This window comes from Dama dama, chromosome 7 (genome assembly GCF_033118175.1).
Source record: "Dama dama isolate Ldn47 chromosome 7, ASM3311817v1, whole genome shotgun sequence".
Taxonomy (NCBI): Eukaryota; Metazoa; Chordata; class Mammalia; order Artiodactyla; family Cervidae; genus Dama; species Dama dama.
In genome coordinates this window covers 31,636,890-31,662,210 of record NC_083687.1, presented here as the reverse complement: position 1 = coordinate 31,662,210, position 25,321 = coordinate 31,636,890, and the positions used below count along the sequence as shown (strand labels likewise).

General features: G+C 36.1%; 4 protein-coding genes across 4 annotated transcripts; 1 reads left to right on the top strand and 3 right to left on the bottom strand.

Moving 5' to 3' along the window:
* The first annotated feature begins 11,109 nt into the window (after positions 1 to 11,109).
* On the top strand, positions 11,110 to 12,040 carry LOC133059134 (olfactory receptor 2J3-like). Its single transcript, XM_061146168.1, is given in 2 exon segments — positions 11,110 to 11,124; positions 11,126 to 12,040. Coding segments are annotated over 2 exon segments (930 nt in total).
* A 3,091-nt stretch (positions 12,041 to 15,131) lies between these two features.
* On the bottom strand, positions 15,132 to 16,067 carry LOC133059133 (olfactory receptor 2B11-like). Its single transcript, XM_061146166.1, has one exon. It carries the CDS (start codon positions 16,065 to 16,067, stop codon positions 15,132 to 15,134), a length of 936 nt encoding a protein of 311 aa, XP_061002149.1.
* A 4,450-nt stretch (positions 16,068 to 20,517) lies between these two features.
* LOC133059295 (serine/threonine-protein phosphatase 2A 55 kDa regulatory subunit B alpha isoform-like) lies at positions 20,518 to 22,606 on the bottom strand (the record flags this gene model as incomplete). Its single annotated transcript, XM_061146283.1, has 1 exon — positions 20,518 to 22,606. A coding segment is annotated over one exon (1,410 nt), but the record flags the coding sequence as incomplete, so codon positions are not given.
* A 1,764-nt stretch (positions 22,607 to 24,370) lies between these two features.
* Positions 24,371 to 25,321, bottom strand: LOC133059132 (olfactory receptor 10C1-like). Its single transcript, XM_061146165.1, has one exon. The coding sequence runs from the start codon at positions 25,319 to 25,321 to the stop codon at positions 24,371 to 24,373; it is 951 nt and encodes a 316-aa protein (XP_061002148.1).

Sequence of the window (25,321 nt, the reverse complement as noted above, 5' to 3'; positions counted from 1 at the left end):
CATTTTAACTTACAGCTTGCAGAACATGCTACCAGTTAATGTTCATTACTGTAAGCACTGGAGGCTGACTCTGGCAAATTTTCTTCAAAGATTGTTGGAAGAATGATGGATGCCAGGATACCCCAGGCTCTTAGAGTCCAATTACTAGGGTAGTGCCAGGGAGTCCAGAGCAAGAGTGAATGAACAGCCTCAAGTTCACCGGAACAGCTCAGGGCCTGTCGTCTTCCTTCTTTGTCCTTCTGTTCAAGTGTCAGAACACTGGAGAAAGTCAGCATGATCAAGCCTCAGTCCTGTGTCCAGCTCTAGACTAGGGACCACGGCTCTCTGACACACACTCACCAAGATTGCACAGGAGGGAGGCAGTTCATAGATGAGAAGGAAGGTGCAGCTGGAGGGGTACTGAACAAGAGGAAAGACCCTCCCAAGTCATGGTCTCATTGCTGCATGAGGATGGAGCTGTGCTTTACTTATTTTTGCGAGACACACAGTAGGCCTTCAATAAATGTTTGTTCATTTGAATGTTGTTTAATCACTAAGTCGTGTCTGACTCTTTGTGACCCCATGGACTGTAGCCCACCAGGCTCCTCTATCCATGGAATTTCCCAGGCAAGAATGCTTTAATAAATTTTTAAGAATTTTATAAGTACATGTTCATGTCATTCACAAATAAAGACTGTTATTTCTACCTGTCCAACTGCTGTTCCTTTTATATCGATATCTTACTTTGTTGCACTGGCTGTGATTTCTAGATTAATTTTGACTGTAAGAACTGGGAGCCAGAATCCTTGCCTTATTCTCAATTTTGAGGAGAAGTAGTCAGTCTTTTATCAATAGATATGTTTAGCTTTTGTTTCTTTGTATCATCTAGTAGGATTAGAAAGTTTCATTCTCTTCTTGGTTTGATGTGATTGTCATGAAAGGGTGTGAAATTTTGTCCAGCATTTATTCTGCATTTCTTTATTTTATTCTTTATTCAATTAACATGGTGAATTTCACTGGTTAATTTTCATGAGTTAAACTAACTTTGCCTCTTGGCAGTGGACTCTTGATCATACTCTTGATCTTTTTAGAGTCAATCTGGATTTCAGTTGCTAATTTTTTTTGTCCAATTACTAGGGTAATTACTAGGTAAGAATTTTTGGGTCTGTAATCATGAGTGATAGTAAACACTATTTTTCTTTTCTTACAATGTTTTTGTCTAGTTTCTGTACCAACTTAGTGCTGGTTTCATTACATGACTTGGGAAATACTCCCTTCTTCTCTATTTTCTGAAAGAGTTTGTTTAGCATTGGTATTCCTCTTAAATGTTCAATAGGACACTAGTGTAAACATTTATTATTTCCTTTCTTTTGCTTACTTTTAGTTTAATTTCATCTTCCTTTTTCAACTTTTGAAGGTGAATGTGTAGGTCATTGATATTAGATCATTTCCCTTTATTTTAAACATAAAACATTTAAAGCTATAAATTTTCCTCTAAGCACTGATTTAGCTGCATCTAACACATTTTGAATTTTTTTTAAAAAAATTTACTTTTAATTGGAGTATAATTACTTTACAATATTGTGATAGTTTCTGCCATACATCAACATGAATCAGCCATAGGTATACATGTCCCCTCCTTCTTGAACCTTCCTTCCATCTCCCTCACCATCCCTCCCCTGTAGGTTGTCACAGAGCTCTAGTGGAGTGGAGGTGATGGAATTCCAGCTGAGTTATTTCAAATCCTCAAAGATGATGCTGTGAAAGTGCTGCACTCAATATGCCAGCAAATTTGAAAAACTCATCAGTGGACACAGGACTGGAAACAGTTTTCATTCCAATCTCAAAGAAAGGCAATGCCAAAGAGTGTTCAAACTATCACACAGTTGCACTCACCTCACATGCTAGCAAAGTAATGCTCAAAATTCTCCAAGCTAGGCTTTAAAAGTAGGTGAACTGAGAACTTCCAGATGTTCAAGCTGGATTTAGAAAAGGCAGAGGAACCAGAGATCAAATTGCCAACATCCGTTGGATCATCGAAAAAGCAAGAGAGTTCCAGAAAAACATCTACTTCTGCTTCATTGACTATGCTAAAGCCTTTGACTGTGTGGATCACAGCAAGCTGTGGAAAATTCTTAAAGAGATGGGAATACCAGACCACCTTTCCTGCCTCCTGAGAAATCTGTATGCAGGTCAAGAAGCAACAGTTAGAACTGGACATGGAACAACGGACTGGTTCCAAATCGGGAAAGGAGTACATCAAGGCTGTATATTGTCACCCAGCTTATTTAACTTATATGCAGAGTACATTATGAGAAATGCTGGACTGGATGAAGCACAAGCTGGAATCAAGATTGCCGGGAGAAATATCAATAACCTCAGATATGCAGATGACACCACTCTTATGGCAGAAAGTGAAGAGGAACTAAAGAGCTTCTTGATGAAAGTGAAAGAGGAGAGTGAAAAAGCTGACTTAAAACTCAACATCCAAAAAGCTAAGATCATGGCATCTGGTCACAGCACTTCATGGCAAATAGATGGGGGAAACAAGGGAAACAATGGCAGACTTTATTTTCTTGGGCTCCAAAATCATTGCAGATTGTGACTGCAGCCATGAAAATTAAAAGAAGCTTGCTCCTTGGAAGACAAGCTATGACCAACCTAGACAGCATATTAAAAAACCAGGATGTATTACTGTGTTAGAATACAGTATTTATCTTTCTCTTTCTGACTCAATTCATGAAGAATTGATTTACAGGGCAACAGTGGAGAAACAGACATAGAGAATAGACTTATGGGGGGAGAGGGTGAGATGTATGGAAAGAATAACATGGAAACTTACATTACTATATGTAAAATAGATAGCCAACGGGAATTTGTTGTATGGCTCAGGAGTCTCAAGCAGGGGCTCTGTATCAACCTAGAGGGGTGCGGTGGGGAGGGTAATGGGAGGGAATTTCTAAAGGAAGGGGATATATGTATTCCTGTGGCTGATTCATGCTGAGGTTTGACAGAAAACAGCAAAACTCTGTAAAACAATTATACTTCAATAAAAAAAAATAAGTTAAAAGAAAAAAAAAACTCACAAAAAACCAAGATGTTACTTTGCCAGCAAAGGTCTGTCTAGTCAAAGCTATGGTTTCTCCAATAGTCATGTGTGGATGTGAGAGTTGGACCATAAAGAAAGCTGAGTGCAGAAGAACTGATACTTTTGAACTGTAGTGTTGGAGAAGACTCTTGAGAGTCCCTTGGACTGCAAGGAGATCCAACTAGTCAATCCTAAAGGAAATCAGTCCTGAATATTCATTGGAGGGACTAATGCTGAAGTTGAAACTCCTATACTTTGGACATCTGATGCGAGGAACTGACTCATTGGAAAGGACCCTGATGCTGGGAAGACTGAAGGTGGGAGGAGAAGGGGACGACAGAGGATGAGATGGTTCGATGGCATCACTGACTCAATGGACACGAGTTTGAATAAGCTCCGGGAGTTGGTGACGGAAAGGGAAGCCTGGCGTGCTGCAGTCCGCGGTGTTGCAAAGAGTCGGACATGACTGAGTGACCGAACTGATACTGATTAAATGAGGATGAACAACTTCTTCTCGCATTGTAGTAACCCTGTTCAATCCCAACCTCAGTGGTGTCATCATATTATACATCACTGGTGTGTTCTCACACTTGTGGAGTGTGTAATTTTTCTGACAGCTTATGAAGATTAAAAACATGGGAATAGAAGTAAATCATATCCAGTAATAATTATCAGTGCACATAACTCAACTCCAAGAGAAGTTCTCTCCATGATACTTTAATAGTTTATAAAGTATTCTAATTCACTTTCTTCTCATGTAACTCAACTTGCCAGAAGCGTACAGAAATGAATTAATGTCATTTGTCCGTTTTCATCCCTCATATATGACTTGTGCCTTATGGTCCATGATAATTTGATACTTAAAATGTTTTGCATGGATTTCATATAATTGGGAGTGAGTATGGACTCTGAAAATTACCAAAAGGCAGAATCCATATTTCTTCTATCAAGTACTTTGAAAGTCACATCCTTTCAGTGTGTTTCATCTCTTAAGTTTGTTGGGGGAAAAGAAAGAAGCTGAGAGCTGCTGTTTTAGAAATACTCTGCTCTAATTATTTTATACCATCTGTATATTCCCAACAAGTTTATAATATTGCACATAAGAATTTCATGATTGCTAGCACCCAATAGATTGGCAGAAGCTAAGTATTCTACAAGTCTAGCAACCACAGCATGAGGAATATTGGAACTTGGTATGAAAATGCTATAGTCCTGGTTGTCAGATATTTCCCAGGTTTAAATAATTCAATTTTACTGCCAGTGTTGGATTGCTCTTTAAATTTTCCTCCTCAAAATAAAATTTAAAGCATGAATATATAACAATTTAATGATATTAATATGTAAATATTTATTATTATTTAATATATATTGAGGTGAACTGGAATGATACATGCCAAATTCATGATAATGGTTGTCTCTGGGTTGGGTTTTGGGTCAAAGAGTGGTAATTAAAAGGGATATGGATTTTATTTATGATATTTTGTGTGCTAAAATATGCTTGATTTAAATATATAAAAATCATAATTGATAATTCTGAGTTGTGGGAAGGTAGATTTTCTATGTGTAATATTTTAAATATCCAAAATAAAGAATAACCAGAAAATAAAGTAGAATCATGTGTTAAAATATCAGTTCAAATTAAACTTCTCTCTGATGATAATAATAGCTAATATGTATTGAATAATTATGTACTAAGTACTACGGAAAATTTTTTTAATCTTTCTCTTAATGAGTCCTTACAACAGTCAAGATCACTGAAACATAAAGACTGTTTTCTGGTACCTCTCTTAAATAGAAAGAAAAATACCGAATTGCTCTCTTAAAATTATACTTTTAAAAATGTAGTATTTTTATATGACTTCCAAACCAAAATTTTTCTACAGATGGAATAAATTATCTGGAAACAATATAACAAATTAAAAATGTTTATTAATCCATAAGCTCTTGATAAACTTTTTTTTATAGTAACAAGTCAATTATTGGATGTATGCTAGCAATCACAGCTAATTTCATTTGTTTATATGTATTATGACAAAACTCTTGACAAGACACCAAGGGAAATTATTGATAAAAATATTTTGGAAATATTAAATAGTTTTGTTCAGTTTTCAGAGTTTTGGTCATTACTTTCTGAGTTATAATTTTCAAAGATTACTTTCAATACTTCTGAGGGCTGAACTTGGCCTTGAATTTTAGAGATGTCAGGCAGAGACAATTAAATTAATAAGACAAAGACATACAGTTTCATCTTTATGTATTCCATTTTTTAAATGTCTCATGCTTCCTTCCTCCCTCAGTTAGAATAATTATGACAAGTTGTCCTTGAAATGTGGCCCTTAGCATGATGAGGAATTGTGAAAGAAATTTCAGGACAATGCATTCCCTTATCTATAAACACAGCTTAATTCATGTTTATCAGTGATGATGGGTCTAGAGTAATTTTTTTTTTTTAGTGTAACTGTGTATCATGTTGAAGAATTCCTCAGAAACTGTTCTAACTAGGACAACTCCTTGAAGGGCATTAATTGCTGCTTGGGGATTTACCCTCCCAATGGCCCCAGTTAAGGAAAGCATGTCACATTATTCTTTTGTTTCCATAAGGGCACCACTTGCTCTATGAAAAGGAGTCCATCCCCTGACACAATGAATGCTCTAATGAGTCCTTCCTTCCTGCTAAAACCATATCTTTTTGGTAGACTCAAGACTCTTGTGTAGTAATGATAATCATAGTAATTTTCAGAGTCTGCTTTCATATATTGATGTAGTAGTTTAGAACATATAATGTAGGTAGCCATTTATGTTGGTAATTTCAAAGATGTGAAAACCAGAGATCAGATTGTTCCACATGATAAAGAGGCATAGATTAGCCAGACAAATACAGGTAATGTTGACAGTCACAGGAAGGACAGAAGAGAAAGGAGTTGCTTGAATACTACTTAAGCACTAAGTAAGAGTATTGAAGGACTAATGTTAGGAAAAAATAACCTGACCAGTTATATGGGGATGGGAAAAAGAGACTCATGTCCCTATTTCTTCCGTGTCTTATTTTTTAAAAAAGAGATATTTCATTCCATAGCTTATACCTTTGATGAGGTTTTTATTTCCCTCTCCTCTGGTAAGAAGAAATTAAACCATAAATTTAACCATCCTACAGTTTCCCTATTTACATATGATATTATTTTTTTGTGTGTCTCTTATCTCATTCCTTTCTAACTTCTGTAAGAATGTTGAAGGATGGGTCTTGCAATAGATAAATGTATCTGACAGCTGCTATTTTGTTTGAAGTAATGTACTAAGTTATTCATGCAACTGTATGAAGAAGGAGAAAATTATATCAACTTTAGAAGTAGCAATGACAGCATTTGGGTTCATATTTCTCATGATGCAGTATCTCCCATTCTATGAAAATACAGAAAAATTTTGGAACTTTCCCATTATCCCACAAGTGGTAGTGATCTCTAAATGAAATACTCTTTATGATTTTTTTCACCATTGCTATCTTTTGATTCTGTCATGGTAAACTTCAGGATCCACTGGGCAGCAGCCATACTGTCTTTGGTAAGGTCTGAACTTTAGCCTTGAGGAGGAAGGTTCCTTTCCAAGTTTTAGAGCTCTATTTATATCTTTATAGTTACTCTCCTTCCATAACTTAATAGTTCTTTATATTATATATTGGTATAATTAAAAAGTTCTTTTAAAACATATACTGTCTGATTATCCTATATGATTTCTGAGATGTATAAAGTAGTTTAGATTAGTGTAACAGGTAGCTAATTATTAAGTTTTAGGGCCCAAATCAGTCTTAACAGTGTTGGAGCCAACCTGTTTGTGACTTTCCTGCTGACAGTTAACCATTTATCTACTGCAAACGTCTTTTTCAAGATTGCTCTTATAAAATGTGAGCAACTAAGAGACCCCCAAAGAGGTAACCACAGATGGCTCTGCTGTGATTTCTCTTTCTCCTTTTCTTTTTTCACTTCTTTCCTCTTCCTTCCTTCCTTTCTTTTTCCTATAGCTTGTTAGAAAGTGTGAGAAAACGAATTGGCTGTGGGAGTGAAACAGAGTGATGTGGTATTGTTGAATGAGGCAAAAAATTCACAGAGAGATGGAGGGGTGTTTAAATGATGAGTTACTATGGCTTGTCATAATGACTGATAACAAAAGGTAGTATTAATCTCTTTTATGGAAGGTGAAAATTCACTTTAAGAGTTATAACTATTTATGAAGTGTACTTTTTTTAAACAAAAAAGAAATATAACATTCTTTAGGAACAATATAATAAATGATAAACAGCCATGTAATGATTTCAGTAAATATTCAGAGTTCTTCTCTACATTGGAGAATAAAAATATATGTAGACATTATAAATTGTGAGCAGAATTTATATATTGTCTCAGTTATTGTCCCAGAGGAAAGAAGTAATGTCGAAACTTCCTTGAGGCCCTGTGTTCAGGTTTCTCAACTTTGTGATACACATGTGTACACTTTCAACTTTTGGCACCAGTAGTCATTTTTCTATCTTCCTCCAGCCTCACACCCTTGCTTCTTTGCTGTCTTGGTGAATTTATATCTTCCTTTTCCCCAAAATTTCTCTTTTCAAGTCAGTTATATCCACATGTCTTTTAAGACACACTCTGACACTGTTCTCCCTATCTGTTTCACAGATCTATTCATGTCAACTAAGATTTTTAGCTTTCTTCATATTGTGAGTATCCATCCATAGTTGATGTGCCTGTGTGTTTCCTTTTTTTTTTTGTATTTCTATTGTGTTTTAGTTTTTGATTTAGAAATAAGCTGTGAGTATAAGAAAGCAAATCAGAAGATAAAGTTCTTTCTATAATAATATTTCACTTAAGCTCAGTGTTCTTCATTCTGTGTAAGTATTTTGAAATTATAACTAAATGTGATATTGTTCATCATATCCTCATATCTATTATATATTTAAGATTATTTGGATTGTAATCTTTATGCTTTCTATAATCACATAAGTGGAAATGGCATGAAAATGCTGAAAAGAAAAACTAAAGCTATTTGTTGAAAAAGATTATTGTTCCACAAGAATCTTCTTTTGTAGCTAAGTAAGGAATTTTTCAAGTTACTATTTACTGAGATGTCACCCTGGGGTGAGAGAGAATTCAACTGTTAAGAAGTTATTTTTCTGCAACAGGGAAAATATCTGGATGAAATATAAAAGTAAAAATACTTTGTATTTACTTTATAAATTTTTCATTTGATAAAATATCAAACAAAGAAATTCTGCAAAAGTGTTACAAATAACTACCATTAACCTTTTAACCAGATTGAGCAGTAGTTTACATTCTGCCTGGAATATTTGTCCCATCTATTATCTATCGATCATCTATGTGTCTCTGTATTTATCTAGCTATTTATCATTTATATATATGTGTCAATCTGTCATCCATCTATCATCATCTATCATCTGTGTATATGATCTCTTTTTCTCGACCATTTGAGACTAATTTGAAAACATTCTGTCTTTTTAATGCTAAATACTTAAGTGCTTTCCCCTAAGAATAGAGACATTATTTTACATACCCACCGTATAGTTAGCAAAAAAAGAAAATTTAATATGGATACAATATTATTATCAAACCCATAGTCCATATTCATATTTCTCCAATTGTCTCAATAATGTGGTTAATAGTTTCTTTCCCAGTTCAGAATCACACATTTAGGTATCATGTCTCTTTGACCTCCTTTTATCTGGACTATTTCATTAGCCTTTTCTTATCTTCATTTAATTAGATATTTGAAGAATGCAGGCCAACTGTTTTGTCCAACTTGTCCTAGTGTGAGTTTGTCTCATATTTCTTCATTATTAAAGTCAGGCTGTGCATTTCTGGCAGGAATATGACTGAAGTGATACTATGTCCTGTTCAGAGCATCATAACAGTAGTCACATGATATTGGTTTGTCTCAACATTGGTGATGTTAACATTGATTGCTTGACTGTGGTGATGTCTACCAGGCTTTCCTGTTGTGAAGTCTACTTTTCACTTTGTAATTAAGAAGTAATTTGTGGGGAGATATTTTTAACTATGTAAATATCCTATTTCTCATTATATTTTCATTCACTAGTTTTTAGTACCCATTTAAGTTTTCCTAACTTCACTATTCCTTCTGTATTTGTTAGTTAGGATACTGATGTCAGGATTAGCTTTTATTTATTTATTCTTTTAAATTTATCAGTATGAGTGTGGACTCTTATTTCCTCTGGTTCACTAGTATTATAGTTTTTCTTAATACCCAATTGTCTTAGAATTGGCCCTATAAGAGTCATAGGCCCTTAAAATTTGCTTCCATTTCTTTCTCATGTGTCCCTTTATTTCTTGGAGACTTTCCATTTTCTTTATTTAAGTATAGTTGATTTACAATGTTATGTTAGTTTCAGGCATAGAGCATAGTGATTTATTATTATTGCAGATTATACTTCATTATGCTATGGAGTATATCCTTGTTGCTTATCTATTTTATAATAGGAGTTTTTTACTCTCATGCCCTTAATTTGTTCCTCTTCCCTCCCTTTTCCCTTTGGTAGCCACAGTTTGTTTCCTATACTTGTGAGTCTTTCTCTTTTTTGCAGGACATTAATTTGCATTAATTTTTAAATTTGACATCAGTGATATCATACAGTACTTGTCTTTTACTGACTTACTCACTAAGCATAAAATAATTTAGGACCATCCATATTGCTGCAAACGGCAGTATTTTGTCCTTTTTAAGGGCTGAGTAATATTTCATTGTATTGTATTGTTGTTGTTCAGTTGCTCAGTCATACCTGAATCTGCAATCCCATTGACTGCAGCGTGTCAGACTCCTCTGTCCTCCATTATCTCCTGGAGCTTTCTCAAATTCATGTCTACTGAGTCAGTGATGCTATATATATATGTATATACACCATATCTTCTTAATCCAATCATCTGTTGATGGGCATGGGGATTGCTTCCATGTTTTGGCTATTGTAAATAGTGTTTCTATGAACACTGAGATGCGTTTTTTTGAATGATTGTTTTCACTTTTCTAGGTATATAACCAGGAGTGGAGTTGCTGGGTTGTATGGTAGGTTTAGTTTTAGTTTTTGAGAAACCTCCCTACTGTTCTCCAACTTACATTCTACACTAACTTACATTCCCACCAACAGGAGTATTCCCCTTCCCCCACATCCTCAACATTTGTTTTTTGTAGACTTTTTGGTAATAAACATTCTGACAGATGTAATATGCTATCTCATTGTTTTTTAATTTGTATTTCTCTAATAACTAGTGATATTGAGTGTATTTTTATGTGCTTTTTAGCTATTTTGTATGTCTTGGGAAAAATGTCTCTTTAAGTCTTGTACTCATTTTTTTGTTTTTGATTGAATTGTTTGTTTGATGTGGAGTTGTATTAGCCGTTTGTATATTTTGGACATTAACCCCTTGTGAGTTGCATTATTTTTGAAAATTTTCTCCTATTCCATAGCTTGTATTTTCATTTTGTCAATGCTTTCCTTTGCTATACAAAACGTTTTAAGTTTAGTTAGTTCTCATTTATTTTTGCTTTTATTTCTTTTACCTTAGGGAATTGATCCAGGAAAATATTGCTGCAATTTATGTCAAAGAGCATTTGGCCTGTGTTCTCTTCTAGGATTTTTATGGTTTCCATTGTTTGTTTAGGTCTTTTATCCATTTTGAGTTCATTTTTGTGTGTGGTGTGATTAAGTGTTCTAATTTTATTGCTTTACATGTAACTGTCTAATTTTCTCAGCACCACTTGCTGAAGAGACTATATTTTTCCATTGTATATCTTGCCTCCTTAATTTACCATAGGTGTGGGTTTATTTCTGGGCTCTGTATTCTGTTCCATTGACCTATATGTCTTTGTGCCAATACCATGATATTTTGATTATTGTAGCTTTATAGTATAGTCTAGGGCCTGGGATGGTTATACCTACAGTTCTGTTCTTTTCCCTCAAGATTGCTTTGGCAATTTATTTTCCTTTTATTTTGAATATATATGGCTCTTTCATCAGGTAACAAGAAATGAATGATAATGGAAAAAATAAATGCAAGCTCTGAAGACTACTTTTTTCTACTGGGTTTTTCTAATTGGCCTCATCTGGAAGTAGTTCTCTTTGTGATTGTCTTGATATTCTACTTCATGACTTTGACAGGCAACCTGTTCATCATTATTTTGTCATACTTGGATTCCCATCTCCACACTCCCATGTACTTCTTCCTCTCAAATCTCTCTTTTCTGGATCTCTGCTACTCTACCAGCTTCATTCCTCAGTTGCTGGTCAACCTCTGGGGTCCAGAAAAAACCATCTCTTACACTGGTTGCATGATTCAACTTTATTTTTCCCTTGCACTGGGAACCACTGAATGTGTGCTGTTGGTAGTCATGTCCTATGACCGTTATGCAGCTGTGTGTAGACCCTTGCATTACACTGTCCTCATGCACCCTCGTTTCTGCCATCTGTTGGCTGTGGCTTGTTGGGTAAGTGGCTTTACCAATTCAGCACTTCATTCCTTTTTTACCTTTTGGGTACCTCTGTGTGGACATCGCCAAGTGGACCATTTCCTTTGTGAAGTTCCAGCACTGCTTCGACTGTCATGTGTTGATACCCATGCTAATGAGCTGACCCTCATGGTCATGAGCTCCATTTTTGTTCTCATACCTCTTATCCTCATTCTCAGCTCCTATGGTGCCATTGCCCGGGCAGTGCTGAGGATGCAGTCAACAACTGGACTTCAGAAAGTCTTTGGGACGTGTGGAGCCCATCTTATGGTCGTATCCCTTTTTTTCATTCCAGCCATGTGCATATACCTCCAGCCGCCATCAGGAAATTCTCAAGATCAGGGCAAGTTCATTGCCCTCTTTTATACTGTTGTCACACCTAGTCTCAACCCTCTAATCTACACTCTCAGAAACAAAGATGTAAGAGGGGCAATAAAGAGACTAGTGGGGTGAGAGTGAGCCTGTATCCTTGTGACATTAATGGTACAGTGGAGCATCTCTTCGTCAATTATTCATCCATCCATCCATCCATCCATTGGTTACTCTTTCATTTACTCACTCTCTCAGCTCTTATTGAGCATGTACTATCACAAGGTCACAGAGTTCATTGTAGCAGATATGAATTAAACACAGACTGCTTGAATACCAGTCACTCTCTGGTGGGGAAAACAATTATATAAAATCAAGATTGAACTCAATATTAGATTTTTTCCAATGGCACAAACCTAATAAAACAAAAGTGTCTTTTTCTCAATTGAAAATGAGATATGGAATTGTTTTAAAAATTGATTAAAGAGCAGATGTAGTTCCTGTGGAAAGATGATATTTGTAATCTTGAAATACCTAGAATATATCTTTTAAAAAGCATTTTATTTACTTACTTATTTTGGCTGAGCCAGGTCTTAGTTGCATCACATGGGATCTTTAGTTGAGGCATGTGAACTCTTAGTTGTGGTATGTGGATTCTTAGTTGCAGCGTGTGGGATTTAGTTCTGACTAGGAACTGAACCTGGATCCCCTGCATTGAGAGCATGGAGTCTTAACCATGGGAACCCCAGGGAAGTTCCTAGAACATACCTTTTAATTTCTTGTTTTTTAGGCATCATTCATCAAAAATTTGTTTTCTTTGGTTTAATTAAGCACATAATGAGATACTTTAAATCATTTCTCCAAAACTGTTATTCTTTTTTGAAAGTAGTTAATATTGAGAGGAATTTTGGTCTATTTTCTTCATTATACCATTATCAATAGTGAGAAAATAAGTTTTATGAATCAATTAAGAAGGTCTCTGAAATAATGCAGCCATAGTAAGCATCTTATATTTCTCATTTTTCAAAACAGTGAGAAGTATAAAGGAGATGAAAATAGTTGTAAAAATGCTATATAGCTCATAAGGTAATGGTCATCATAGGCAAGGTATTGGTAGGTAAGAACATGGAACACCTGCTTAACCTAAGAAGCAATGAAGAATATCTGAAGCAACCAAGCAGGCTTTGCAGTTACTATGCTATGCACATTTGAGGACACCTCCAGTGTGAAGCAAATCATAGTTAAGCCTTTTTGATTTCTCCCTTAAAGCCTTTCTCAAATACATGTCTGCATTTTTATAACTAGGGGTTACAATACTTTGCTGTCTTCCTTTTGTTCTTCAGGAAAGACTTGCTTGGCTGAGAAAAGAAGAAAAGTTTTTTGATTAGCTTCCTTGAAAAGGCAATCTTGAGATTGCTCATGCTTTTACATGAAGTATAGAGTACACTAACCTTCATATATAATGTGTTTCCTTCAACAGAACTTCTCTGTGGCTAATGAGAATATTCTTCATGCTGGAATATACTGGACGTGTATGACTACTGTGAAGTAGTCTAGAGCATATATCTGTGGCTTTCCCACCACCACTATACTCAATGTTCTTTATCTTTAAAATCTTTATGCATTTTCTTTAGGAAGTCCTGATATTTCAGAGCCTCAAAAACACCCACAATTCTGAAATGAGTCATGTTTACAGGCCTAGGAGGTAGTAGATAATTTAAGGAAGCAATCTGAACAGCTCTAAAACAGTCTCTACAGCTAAGCTTATGACACAAAGCTGGGTTGCTGGGTTTTGCCCTCCAAACTAAATATTCCCACATTCCTATGTATTTAAGACTAAGTTAGACAAAGGATATATTTAATAAAAATGATCAGAGATATCATTTAGCATCACAAAATTTTAAATTTCATTGCTCTGTGTGTGTGTGTATGTGTATGTGTAAAATTTAAAAACTTTTTTTTTTTGCATTTAGCCATCAATCAAATTTTAAAGTTATTTAGAATTTTTCCAAACTAGACATACCAAAAAATCTATTTAGTTTAAGACCTCGATCAAGCACCAGAAGATCTGTTCTTTGTAAAAAAAATTAGATATGAGTTCCAATTTATTCTTGTTCAGGATAACATGCAATTTTCTATCCAATAGTTTGCTTAGATTTTGATCATACCAGAACACATGCCAGAAAAGTTCATATCACTGTTATTTTTCTTGCTTGTTAATTTCTTCATTACAAAGCTGTAATCTCATCATATTAATTCTATACTGAATAATTACAAAAGCATTTAATTTGCTTTAAAATATGTAACTAATTTTGTGACAAAGTGTTAAGTTGGGTGTGAGTCCTGAAACTAAGTTTAGCACTTTTAACTTTTAATGATACAGATTCAGAGCATCAAAGAGATACTTATATTGTTTGAAGTAATCAAGCTGCTTTCCACTCTAGAAATACAAATTGTTTCTTTCTCATAATGATTCTTGCACAGTTTCAAAAGGCATTTCAGGCTACCCCGTATGTTTCCACCTTGTGGTTCATTATTATCAGTATCTTTTCCTCTCATTGATTCAGAAAGCTCATGCTTATGGTATTTAAAAGGAATGTTAAGAAACTTACCAATGCCTTTCCCATATATTTTATTTATTTTAATATTTAATGATACATTTTTTTAGGCAAAATAAAAACACTGTTCACTTGTTTGTTAAACAAGTCACAATGTGTTTTTAAAGAAGCAGTAGCATCTACCTAAGTTGAAGCTGATAAACTTATGAGACTCATGGTTGATTTAAGGTGTAGAGTGTCTCACAGTGGTGCCGTGCTCCCATTTAGACATGGCCAATCTTGTAGAGAGTGTCGGGATGTTTCTTAGGTGACTCAGTCAAGGAAGTTCCCTGGCGAATGCTTGCTGTGATGATTAGCTTGAACAAATGAGTTTATAATTTATATTATTGCCTTCTTTTCTTTTACTACTTAGCACAGTTATGATTTCAGTATCTACCCACGAGAATAGAACTATTTTTAATAGATTGCACAAATAAAAGTGTGCTGTTGCTGGTGCATATTAGCCAAGTATCACCCTTGCCTAACACCATTTTAGAAGAATATGAGGAATGTGACATATTTTGCAAAAAGGACATCTAACATGAACTGAGAAAGTAGGAGACAAGAATGAGTTATTAAAGAAACCTCTATATACCTAACCTAATGGTTAAATAATTTCATTTGATGTCTGCCAACTCTCACTTGGAAGTGAAAATGCTCCTCATCAGATTGCCCAGTGCCCCCTTTACATCTTTATTCCTCAGACTGTAGATGAAAGGGTTGAGGGTAGGAGTCACTACTCCATAGAAGAGAGCCATGAACTTGGGTTGGTCCCTTGAGATGGAGGAGGGGGGCTGAAGGTACATACTAATGGCTGGACCATAAAACAAGACAACTACAATGAGATGGGAGGAACACGTCCCAAAGGCTTTTTTCCTTCCCCCCAAAGATTTAATCTTAAATACAGCATGTCCAATACAAGCATAGGAAACAAGAATTAAGCATAGTGGTACAGCTAACAAAAAAAAGCACACCACAGAGAGTGTGAGCTCATTAGCACCCTTTTCACCACAGGCAGTCTTTATCAGAACAGGAATCTCACACAGCAAGTGGTCCAGGGTATTGCGACCACACAGTGGTAACCGTAATGTAAGAGTGGCCTCTGAGACAGAAAAGATCATTCCACTCAGCCACACGGTGGCCGCTAATAAGATACAGACGCGCTGATTCATGATGAGGGTGTAGTGTAGAGGCTTGCAGATGGCCATGTAGCGATCAAAAGACATAACAGCCAAAAGCAGACATTCTGTGCCCCCCATTATGTGGAAGAAATAAAGCTGAACTGCACACCCCAGATAGCTGATTGTCTTAGACGTTCCCAGGTTAAAGAGCATCTGAGGGACAGTGCTTGTCATGTAGCACATGTCCAAAAAGGAGAGGTTGGTGAGGAAGAAATACATGGGGCTGTACAGACGGGGGTCTAACTTGGACACCAGAATGATGGCTATGTTTCCCATCATGGCCATGGGGTATGTTATAAGCAGAATAATGAATAGAGGAAGCTCTAGCCAAGGACGGTCAGCAAAGCCTAGTAGAAAAAATTCTTCGGGATGGCTTTTGTTTATCAGATCCATTATTTTCAGTTTGTTTCACCTATAGCAGGGAAGTGGCAGGAAAGGTAGAAAGGTTTTGAGAAATGACAAAACACAGTTATGCAGTGTGCACAGTTAAGCATCTGGTCACAGAAGATTGGCTACAGCAAACTGGGTAGAGGTGATAACTTAAAATATGTGACACCAGGTGACTTAATTGCTTTTCATGACATTACAAAACAAAGCAAGTAACCCAGCCTTTCTGAAACTGAATTTCCTGCTCTGTATAATAAAGATGACAGTAACTGTATCCTTAGGATGTAGTTGTTGTTGTTTAGTCACTCAGTCATGTCTGACTCCTTGCGACCCTATGGACTGTAGCCCACCAGAAGTGGGTTGCCATGCCCTCCTCCAGGGGATCTTCCCAACCCAGAGATCAAACCAAGGTCTCCTGCATTGTAGGCAGATTCTTTATCGCTGAGCCACTGGTAGGATTAAATGCCAAGAGGTGACTGTTTCAGATACTCCAAAGTAATGATTTTCATACTTTTTTTGCATAAATGTTAGCTGAAGAGGCAATTAAAGTTTATTGGTTTCTATATCCAGGTGTCTGATAGAGTAGATATGGCTTGGGGCCTAGGAATCAGATGGTTGTTTTATGAAAACACTATGCTATTAATACAAGCCAGTACTGAAATATTAAGAAAAATAAAAATATTGAGGTAACAATAGCAAAAGGAGTCAGACAAAACCTAGTACTGTAAGACTTATCAAGATAGCCTTTCCAGATTCAAGTATATTATTATAGCTGAATAATTGTATCATCCCCATGGGGACTATGAAGGCTGGTTTTATTAAAATCCATCTTCGTAATTTAGAATTGAGCAAGAAATGTAAGCACTTTCATGTTAGTTTCCTGAAGTATAAACTGAGAGAATTTAGCTATGACATATGTTTTCTCATACTCAAAAATTTGTTTTGGGATGTAAATTTTCTTGCATAATTACTTCGTTCAAACTGGGCATTTGACTTTTTATTTTAAATTTTAATTATCTGTCTTATAAGAATTTTTCTTTATCAAGTGAGCTTATCATGTTTTTATGAGACTCTGGACAGTTATCAATGATTTACTTAATTGTATTTAGCTACAAATGCAACCTTTATGTCCAGGAAACTGGATCAGGAGAAAATTCTCTATTATAATTTAGCATCAGGGACTTATTCATAACTATAAATTATTTTACATCCTGAGGCTGTATTCCTTTAAAATTATTTTTTAAGATAAGAGGCATAGTGTAACAACAAAAATTAGCTAGCTGAGTAAAGCAATACTTTGAGAAAGTTAATAATGTAATGAGATTTTTAAATACTTTTCCTTTAGTTTCATGAAGTGTGTTTCATGAAGTTTGTAATCTGTCAAGTGAGAGATATTCAGATGGGAAGTTAGAGTCATGTATCCTGGTGACAAAATTCTGAGTTACCCTGACAGTTAATTATTGGTTTAGGGACAACAGATTACATTGTTGTAGGTTGCAAAGCAGTTTTCACATTTTCTATTTCATTAAATCCTCAAAGCCTTCCTGTGAGGTGTCACATGAAGCTACTCAGGGTTAAAATGTCATTGTGACTCTTCGATTCCACACTATCCCTAGGTCAGATATGTGCAATACAAAAATAAAATAATAGTTTCAAGTAATACTTAATGAGCCCTGTGTGCCAAACTCTACAGGAAGCATTTTATACCTATTAAATCATCTAGTAACTATTCCCAAGTCCTCTGACAAAGGAAACTTTAGCACCCATATTTCAAGATATTATTAATCATTCATCACTAATGTCTACTAGTGACTAGGGAGATTCTAAAGATCAGAAAGTGAGAATTCCTTCAATGAGGTAGACAGATTATAAGACTATAAATTCAGGATTTCGAGTTTCCAAGATGTACAATTAAGCTCTGGGATTGTATACTAGATCTCTAATCTTTTCCATGCCATTCTCATATTTCATTACTGTTAACTCTTGGATTCCATGACTTTTTAATCCTACTTTTTGATCTACTTGCAGTGAGTTTTCATCACTATTTAACTATATAGGGATCTATTTATCCATGAATGTTTGAAGTCACTTTAATAAAGCATTGGACTATTTCTTTTGATTTTTCCTTTGTATCTCCGCTAACATTTTCATCCTAGTGTATCTTTTTGTATGTAATTTTCATCACAGAATATTTTATTATATTTACAGTGATTATTATGTGTAGGAAAATACTAGAGAAGAAAGAAAAGTTCTTAATCTGACTTTAAAACATGTGGATGAAACTTGTGGATAAGTCAGCTCATCAAATTTTGACTATGTATTAAAAATATTTGCTTGATTGAATGAAAACTTCACATTTCACTCAGGTATTTAGTATCTGTCAGCTTTACTGTTTATTAAAATTTACATGCATTTAAGTTTGGTTTAAGTGAGAGAATGAGAAAGACTGATTACAAAGAGAAATCTAGTTGCTCTCTATAGGCCCCAAACTAGTTATTTCCAAAGTTTCGAGACGTCTTTCAGAAATGAAATGCTGTCTATTTTCCCTACGTATGTTAAGTACTGTGATGTACACAGATTACAATCCTTAAGAATGCATAGTTTAAAAAATAAGTGTCTTTTTACTTACCTTATTTAGATAAATACTACTTAATAAAAAAGGATTTAGGAAGGAACATACTTGAATTTTTCAAATTTTCAAAGAGAGAAAGTGTAGTATGCAGTTGATTATTTAAGAATTAGCTTCAGAAGTTGTGAGTTTACAATTTGATACAATGCTGCCAGAAAGAAAAAAGCCAAGATTAGGAAGACAATGAGGCTAATATCAAGAATGCTTTGTGAGTGTGTAATTTTATTATATTTCTAAGACTCTTGAGTGTTGTTTTTAAACAGTCCATTTATGCTTATCCCAGATGAGTTAGCAGAGGAATTTCCTTGGGACAGGGTTCTCTATGGAAATGCTTCTTGTGTATAATTAGTTACCTACTGAATTGAGGTTGGTAGCAAATCTCTTCTATTGTTCAGTTCAGTTCAGTTCAGTCACTCAGTCATGTCCGACTCTTTGTGACCCCATGAATCGCACCATGCTAGGCCTCCCTGTCCATCACCAGCTCCCAGAGTATACTCAAACTCATGTCCATCGAGTCGGTGATGCCACCCAGCCATCTCATCCTCTGTCGTCCCCTTCTCCTCCTGCCCCCAATCCCTCCCAGCATCAGGGTCTTTTCTAATGAGTCAACTCTTTGCATGAGGTGGCCAAAGTACTGGAGTTTCAGCTTCAGCATCAGTCCTTCCAATGAACACCCAGGACTGGTCTCCTTTAGGATGGACTGGTTTGATCTCCTTGCAGTCCAAGGGACTCTCAAGGGTCTTCTCCAACACCACAGTTCAAAAGCATCAATTTTTCTGCTGTCAGCTTTCTTCACAGTCCGACTCTCACATCCTATTGTTAGGTTTGTTCTATTTTATTTTTTGTCGTAGATTTTTTAAAATGAATTTTTATTGGAGTATAGTTGATTTACAATGTTGTGTTAGTTTCTGCTGTACAGCAAAGTGAATCAGTTATAATATACATATATCTGTTCTTTTTAAGATTCTTTCCCAATATTGCAGAGTAGCATTCTGTATGTTATCCAGTAGGTCCTTATTGGAGAAGGCAATGGCAACCCACTCCAGTACTCTTGCCTGGAAAATCCTGTGGACAGAGGAGCCTGGTAGGCTGCAGTCCCTGGGGTTGCTGTGAGTCGGACACGACTGAGCGGCTTCGCTTTCACTTTTCACTTTCATGCGTTGGAGAAGGACATGGCAACCCACTCCAGTATTCTTGCCTGGAGAATCCCAAGGACAGGGTAGCCTGGTGGGCTGCTGTCTATGGGGTCGCACAGAGTCGGACACGACTGAAGTGACTTATCAGCAGCAGGATATTTCAATTGGATTGTTTGTTTTTTTGTTATTCAGTTGCTTTATATTGAGTGTTCTTTGTATATTTTGGATATTATTTGGATAAACCATTGGGTATATGATTTACAAATATCTTTTCCCATTCTGTAGTTGCCTTTTTATTTTGTTGTGGTTTCCTTCACTGTGCAGAAACTTTTAAATTTGATGTAATCTCATTGGTTTATTTTTGCTTTTGTTGTCATTGCCTTTGGAGTTGATCCAAAAATTATTGTCAAGAGTGATGTCAGGGACCTTACTGCCTATGTTCTCTTCTAGGAGTTTTATGGTTTCTGGTCTTACATTTAGGACTTTAATCCACTGTAAGTTTATTTTTGCATATGGTGTGATTAGATGTAATGGTCTGATTCTTTTACATGTAAGTTGTCAAGTTTTTGATCTTTTCAAACTTATAAAACTTAACAAAATGTTAATGCCATATAGATTGCTATTAACTTGCTTTATTTATTTATTTATTTTTTCCATTCTTTGTCACTTTTATTCTGTAGTAGTATTTTTTTTTTTCCTTATTTTCAGTGCCAGACACGGCAAGGAGTGATTACAGCCAACTGTTATTAAAACATTTGTTCGCAACATGTACCCCCTTTACCACTGACCCCAAACTGACTCGTTTGTGTGCTTTCATTCTTTCCTTTTTATACCACCACCAAGACTGGGTGGAGGGGCAAGGGGAAGAGAGATGAAGGGGAAGAGTCCAGGAGGCCAGAGAGGAGGAATGCTACAAGCCACAGTAAGAATGAGCTGTATTTAATTTAAAAAAGGGGAGGAGGGGTGTACCCCACAAATGATACAGTAATGAGGATACACAATTAAATCCCATAAGCATGACTGAAGGCTTTCACTGTTTTTGACGTCATCACAATGGAAGGCATAAAAAGTGGAGTAAATCAATGTTGACACAGTCCAATCTAGTCCATTAGGCAAGATGGTGCAAGAAGTCATTTAAATTAAAAGTGCCCTACCCTTACCTAAATGGCTAGCAGACATGGAGAACACCACAGGGAGGGATCCACAGAGCTTTCTCCATGTAGCTATGGAAAATGTGTTGTCGAATGGCACATTGTCAAACACTGGAAAAGGGGTGCCACAATGGACCTCTCTCTTTTTTTAAGTACGAATGCTAGATTCAACTATCTCAACTAAGCAGGAAGTGGGTTCTTCTGCTAGGAAGGCCAACCCTAATTCATTTTGTCTTGAAATATATACAGATTGTTTGTAGTAGCTACAGCAATGATATTTTCCTTGGGGTGCCAGGCTGTGTGAAGTATTTTCTTGTTGAAGTCTAGGCTGTCAACATTGATTTCATCTTTCTTTCGCTTGCCACTTGCACACACTTTGCATGGCTTCAGAACCGTGCGAGGTTTATTGTTTTCTCGTGATGCTTCCAGGGTTATGTCTTGCTTTGTGTTCCGGTCAAACATCCTGAAGAAATTATTGTAAGATCCAGTCATGACAACACTGTCAGATCCATTCCAACAACATTCAAATTTGTCAAATATGCAGTCATTTTCATACAGTGAACAAAGTTTACTTCTGAGGTATTCATGCACCTGGTATGTTTCCACAGGCCTGTTTTCCATATTTAAGTCCCAAATTTTGACTGACAAATAGTCTCTAGTCATCATATATCGACCACTATGGCTGAATTTTACATCAGAAATTGAAGAGATGATTTCAGAAAAAAAAGACCTGTTACTGGGATCTTCAGGTTCTTCAAACAGTTTTGAATGCCTATCACAGAGGGCGGATGCCCTCATGTCACATAACCAAATTGTTCCTTTACTGCTGCTGTATACAAATGTGTTACAGCTGTTTGGATGGAATTCTGCAGCTGTAATCACCTCTGTCAGCTCTTCCATATTGGCAGGCTTGATATCCACAATATTAAAACTCCTGTCTGTTATTTCCAGATGCCAAAGATTAATCCGCAAATCATCTGCAGATAAATACGTTTCATAATCACTATTAATAGAAATTGAGTTGATGTGATATGTATGAGCATTGGCAAATATTCTTCGTGGACTGGCCTCAACCATTAGATCCATGGGCCGAAAGACTGGCACACGTAGTGTAGTGACTGTAGTAGGATCTCTATACCTTCCATCTTCCTCTTTCAAGTTATACACTTCCGGTCTTTTGTCCCTTTCACTGATTTTCCATAACTTTATTGTTTTATTGTTGGTAGACAATAAAAACTGAGCAGCATTTTTCTGGGGCAACCACCTAATTTTGTTGATCTTTTCTTCTATTTCTAAACTTTTCAAGTAGTCAAACTCTGGTTCATGGCTCTGAAAGGTGCTGTAAACATTATATTCTCCTCTGCTATGAGACTGGATTTTGTTCTCCTGCTCCTGCTGAAAGATGACAACTCTACCACCTTTATCTCTGGTTGCTAGTAACTCTCCAGAATGATTAAATTCTACTGTAGAAATTATATCTGCTTCTGCTACATCATCATCTACTGCTGCTTTCACCTGAGAAAAACACCACTGAATATCATTCCCTCCTCCAGCTCCCACAGTGGAAAGAAATACACTATGTCCCCATTGTATTTTAACTTGTAAAGCACTCTTCCTTCTCGGTGCAAAACAGATTTATTTGTAGAAACACCGGAGAAGGCTTGCAGAAGGGAGAAAAATAGGAATTACCGGAAGGAAGAGCCGCAAAAAAGCCCCCCCTATTAACTTGCTTTAATGCTTAATAAATCATTAATTTTTCTAGATTAATAAGCATACATTAAAATTTATACAGATTGCTATTAGCTTGCTTTAATGCTTAATAAATCATTAATTTTTTCTAGATTAATAAGTACACTTTAAAATAATAGTCTCTATTGCCTGCATATAATTCCTGCCTATTTCTATAGCATAATTGTTAAGTGGTTATTTTTGCACGTTCAGATTATTTCCATTCTTAATTATTGTACACACACATAAATAATAACCACAATGTATTATGTTTTGGTCAACAATGAATTGGATAGGTTTTGGTAAAATGCATATATCTGGTAAAACACATCTTTGTCATTAGTGAACATCACTACTATACCCTGACTGTAGAAATTTTACAGTCTTTTTCCCCCTCAGCTTTTAGAGGTAAAACTGACAAATAAAATTGTATATAAAGTATATAACATGATTTGATATGTGTCGTTTGTGAAATGATTACCACAATCAAGTTAAGAAACATATCCCATCACCTCAAATAGTTATCATTTATGTATGTGTGTGGTAAGAACACTAAAGATCTACAGTACTCTTTTAGCAAATATCAAGTATACAATACAGTGTTATTAACTATAGTCACCATACCATACATCATTCTCCCAGAACTTATTCTTCTGATACTGTAAGTTAAGTCATAGTAGCAGCACAGTTCTCCACTTTCTGTCATATTATAGCTACTGTACGAGTAGTTATTCATCCCTCATAGATCATAGCACCTCCCTGAGGTCAAGATGTTCAAATCCAAGGAAATGCATCTAACAGATGCCTTGAGCTACTAGATTGTGTTGTAGCCATGTTCATTTCTCTTAAGAGCAAGTTTTTGGGTGATTTCCAAGTACATTCCGTTAGGATTCATTTGCACATATGTAAATTTTATAAATTACATAAAAACTTATTTATTTATATTAAATATTGTATTAAATACAATTATTTATATTAATTATTTTCATCTTCCATCCTTGGATTTAAATGTGATTTCTCTTTATTTCTAAAAACATTTTGACCATGAGGACTCTCCATAAAAATTTCTCATATTTTTCTTTTAATATTCTGCAACAAATACCTCTGACTTTAAGAGTTTACTTTTTCTGATATCTACATATTTTTATAGCACACACAACTTAAAATTTTTTTTAACTCTAGAGAATGTACCAACAATTAAGTAATACATGTCACAGAGTTACTAGGGAATTAGGAGTCTTATGGGACAGACCCTAGTGACCAGAGCAGAAGTCAGATGGGCCCTCAGGGGCTAGAAAATGCCTAAGAATATAGGGTGAGAATTTGCCAAGCTTCTGAGATATAATCTGGCAATCTAGACTCTAGACCTATACTTTTAAACTGAAATATTTTGGAAAACCTGTCTAGTGTTAGACTCTCCTATTAAATTCTTTAATAGCCAACTTCTTTCTAGAATTTGGCAGTCAGAACTTTAGCTATGGGAAGAGAACTGTTTCCAAAATTACAATCATTGTTACAATCACTGTTATTAAAGAATGTTCTTACAAAATAGTTTGAAAAGTACAATATTTTTTCCTCCCTCCTTCCTTTCTTCTTTCCTTTTAGGTTGAGTGTGCATCTTTTGCAAAGAGGAATTTGTATGTTCCTCTGGTATCTACTCATGAGTCAAAACTTTTTCTTGCCCAGAGTTCTCTGAAGAGCTGTCTTGACTTCCTTGTTCCGTAAGCTGTAGATGACAGGGTTGAGCATGGATGTCACCACAGTATAGAAAAGGGCCAGGAGTTTATCCACCCCTGGTGAATGGCTAGCCTTGGGTCTCAAGTAGGTGACAGATCCTGAGCCATAGAAGAGCGTTACTACCAGTAGGTGGGAAGAACAGGTGGAAAGAGCTTTTCGGCGGCCTTCAGGGGACGGCATGATCAGCACGGCAGCTAGAATTCTGCCATAAGAAGCAATGATTAATAAAAATGGACTGGAAATGCAAAGAATGGCCACAACAAAGACTGCAGCCTCATTATGGGATGTATCCCCACAGGCTAGTGCCAGAATAGGGGGGAGGTCACAGAAGAAGTGGTCTATTTCACAGGGGCCACAGAAGTCCAAAGAAAAAATATAGTTTGTTTGGCCCAAGCCTACTATGCAACCCACTCCCCAAGAAACCATTGCTAAATGGCCACACACTCCACGACTCATTCGTGTTGCATAATGAAGTGGGGAGCATATGGCCATATAGCGATCAAAAGCCATGGCTGCCAACAGACAGCACTCACTTATAGCAAATAATGTAAAGAAAAACATCTGTGTAGCACATCCCTCCCGAGAGATTCCTCGGGCCTCACTCACAAGGCTCTGCAGCATCTTGGGTATGACAGAGCAAGTGTATCCAATCTCCAAGAGAGACAAGTTGGCCAGGAAGAAGTACATAGGGGTATGGAGGACTGGATTGGTCCAGATGGCAAGGGCTATGAGAGCATTGCCTGTCAGTGATGCTAAGAACATGAGTAGGATGAGGGTAAATAAAAGGAAACACTGTTCAGTGACCTCAGAGAATTTGGCAAATGCAAAGCGTTTCACAGACATGCTGTTGTCTTGCCACAAGGAACAACTGAGGTTCAT

Coding starts and splice junctions, on each gene's coding strand:
- LOC133059133 (XM_061146166.1), bottom strand. CDS start 16,067: ATGGATCTGATAAACAAAAGCCATCCCGAAGAATTTTTTCTACTAGGC.
- LOC133059132 (XM_061146165.1), bottom strand. CDS start 25,321: ATGAACCTCAGTTGTTCCTTGTGGCAAGACAACAGCATGTCTGTGAAA.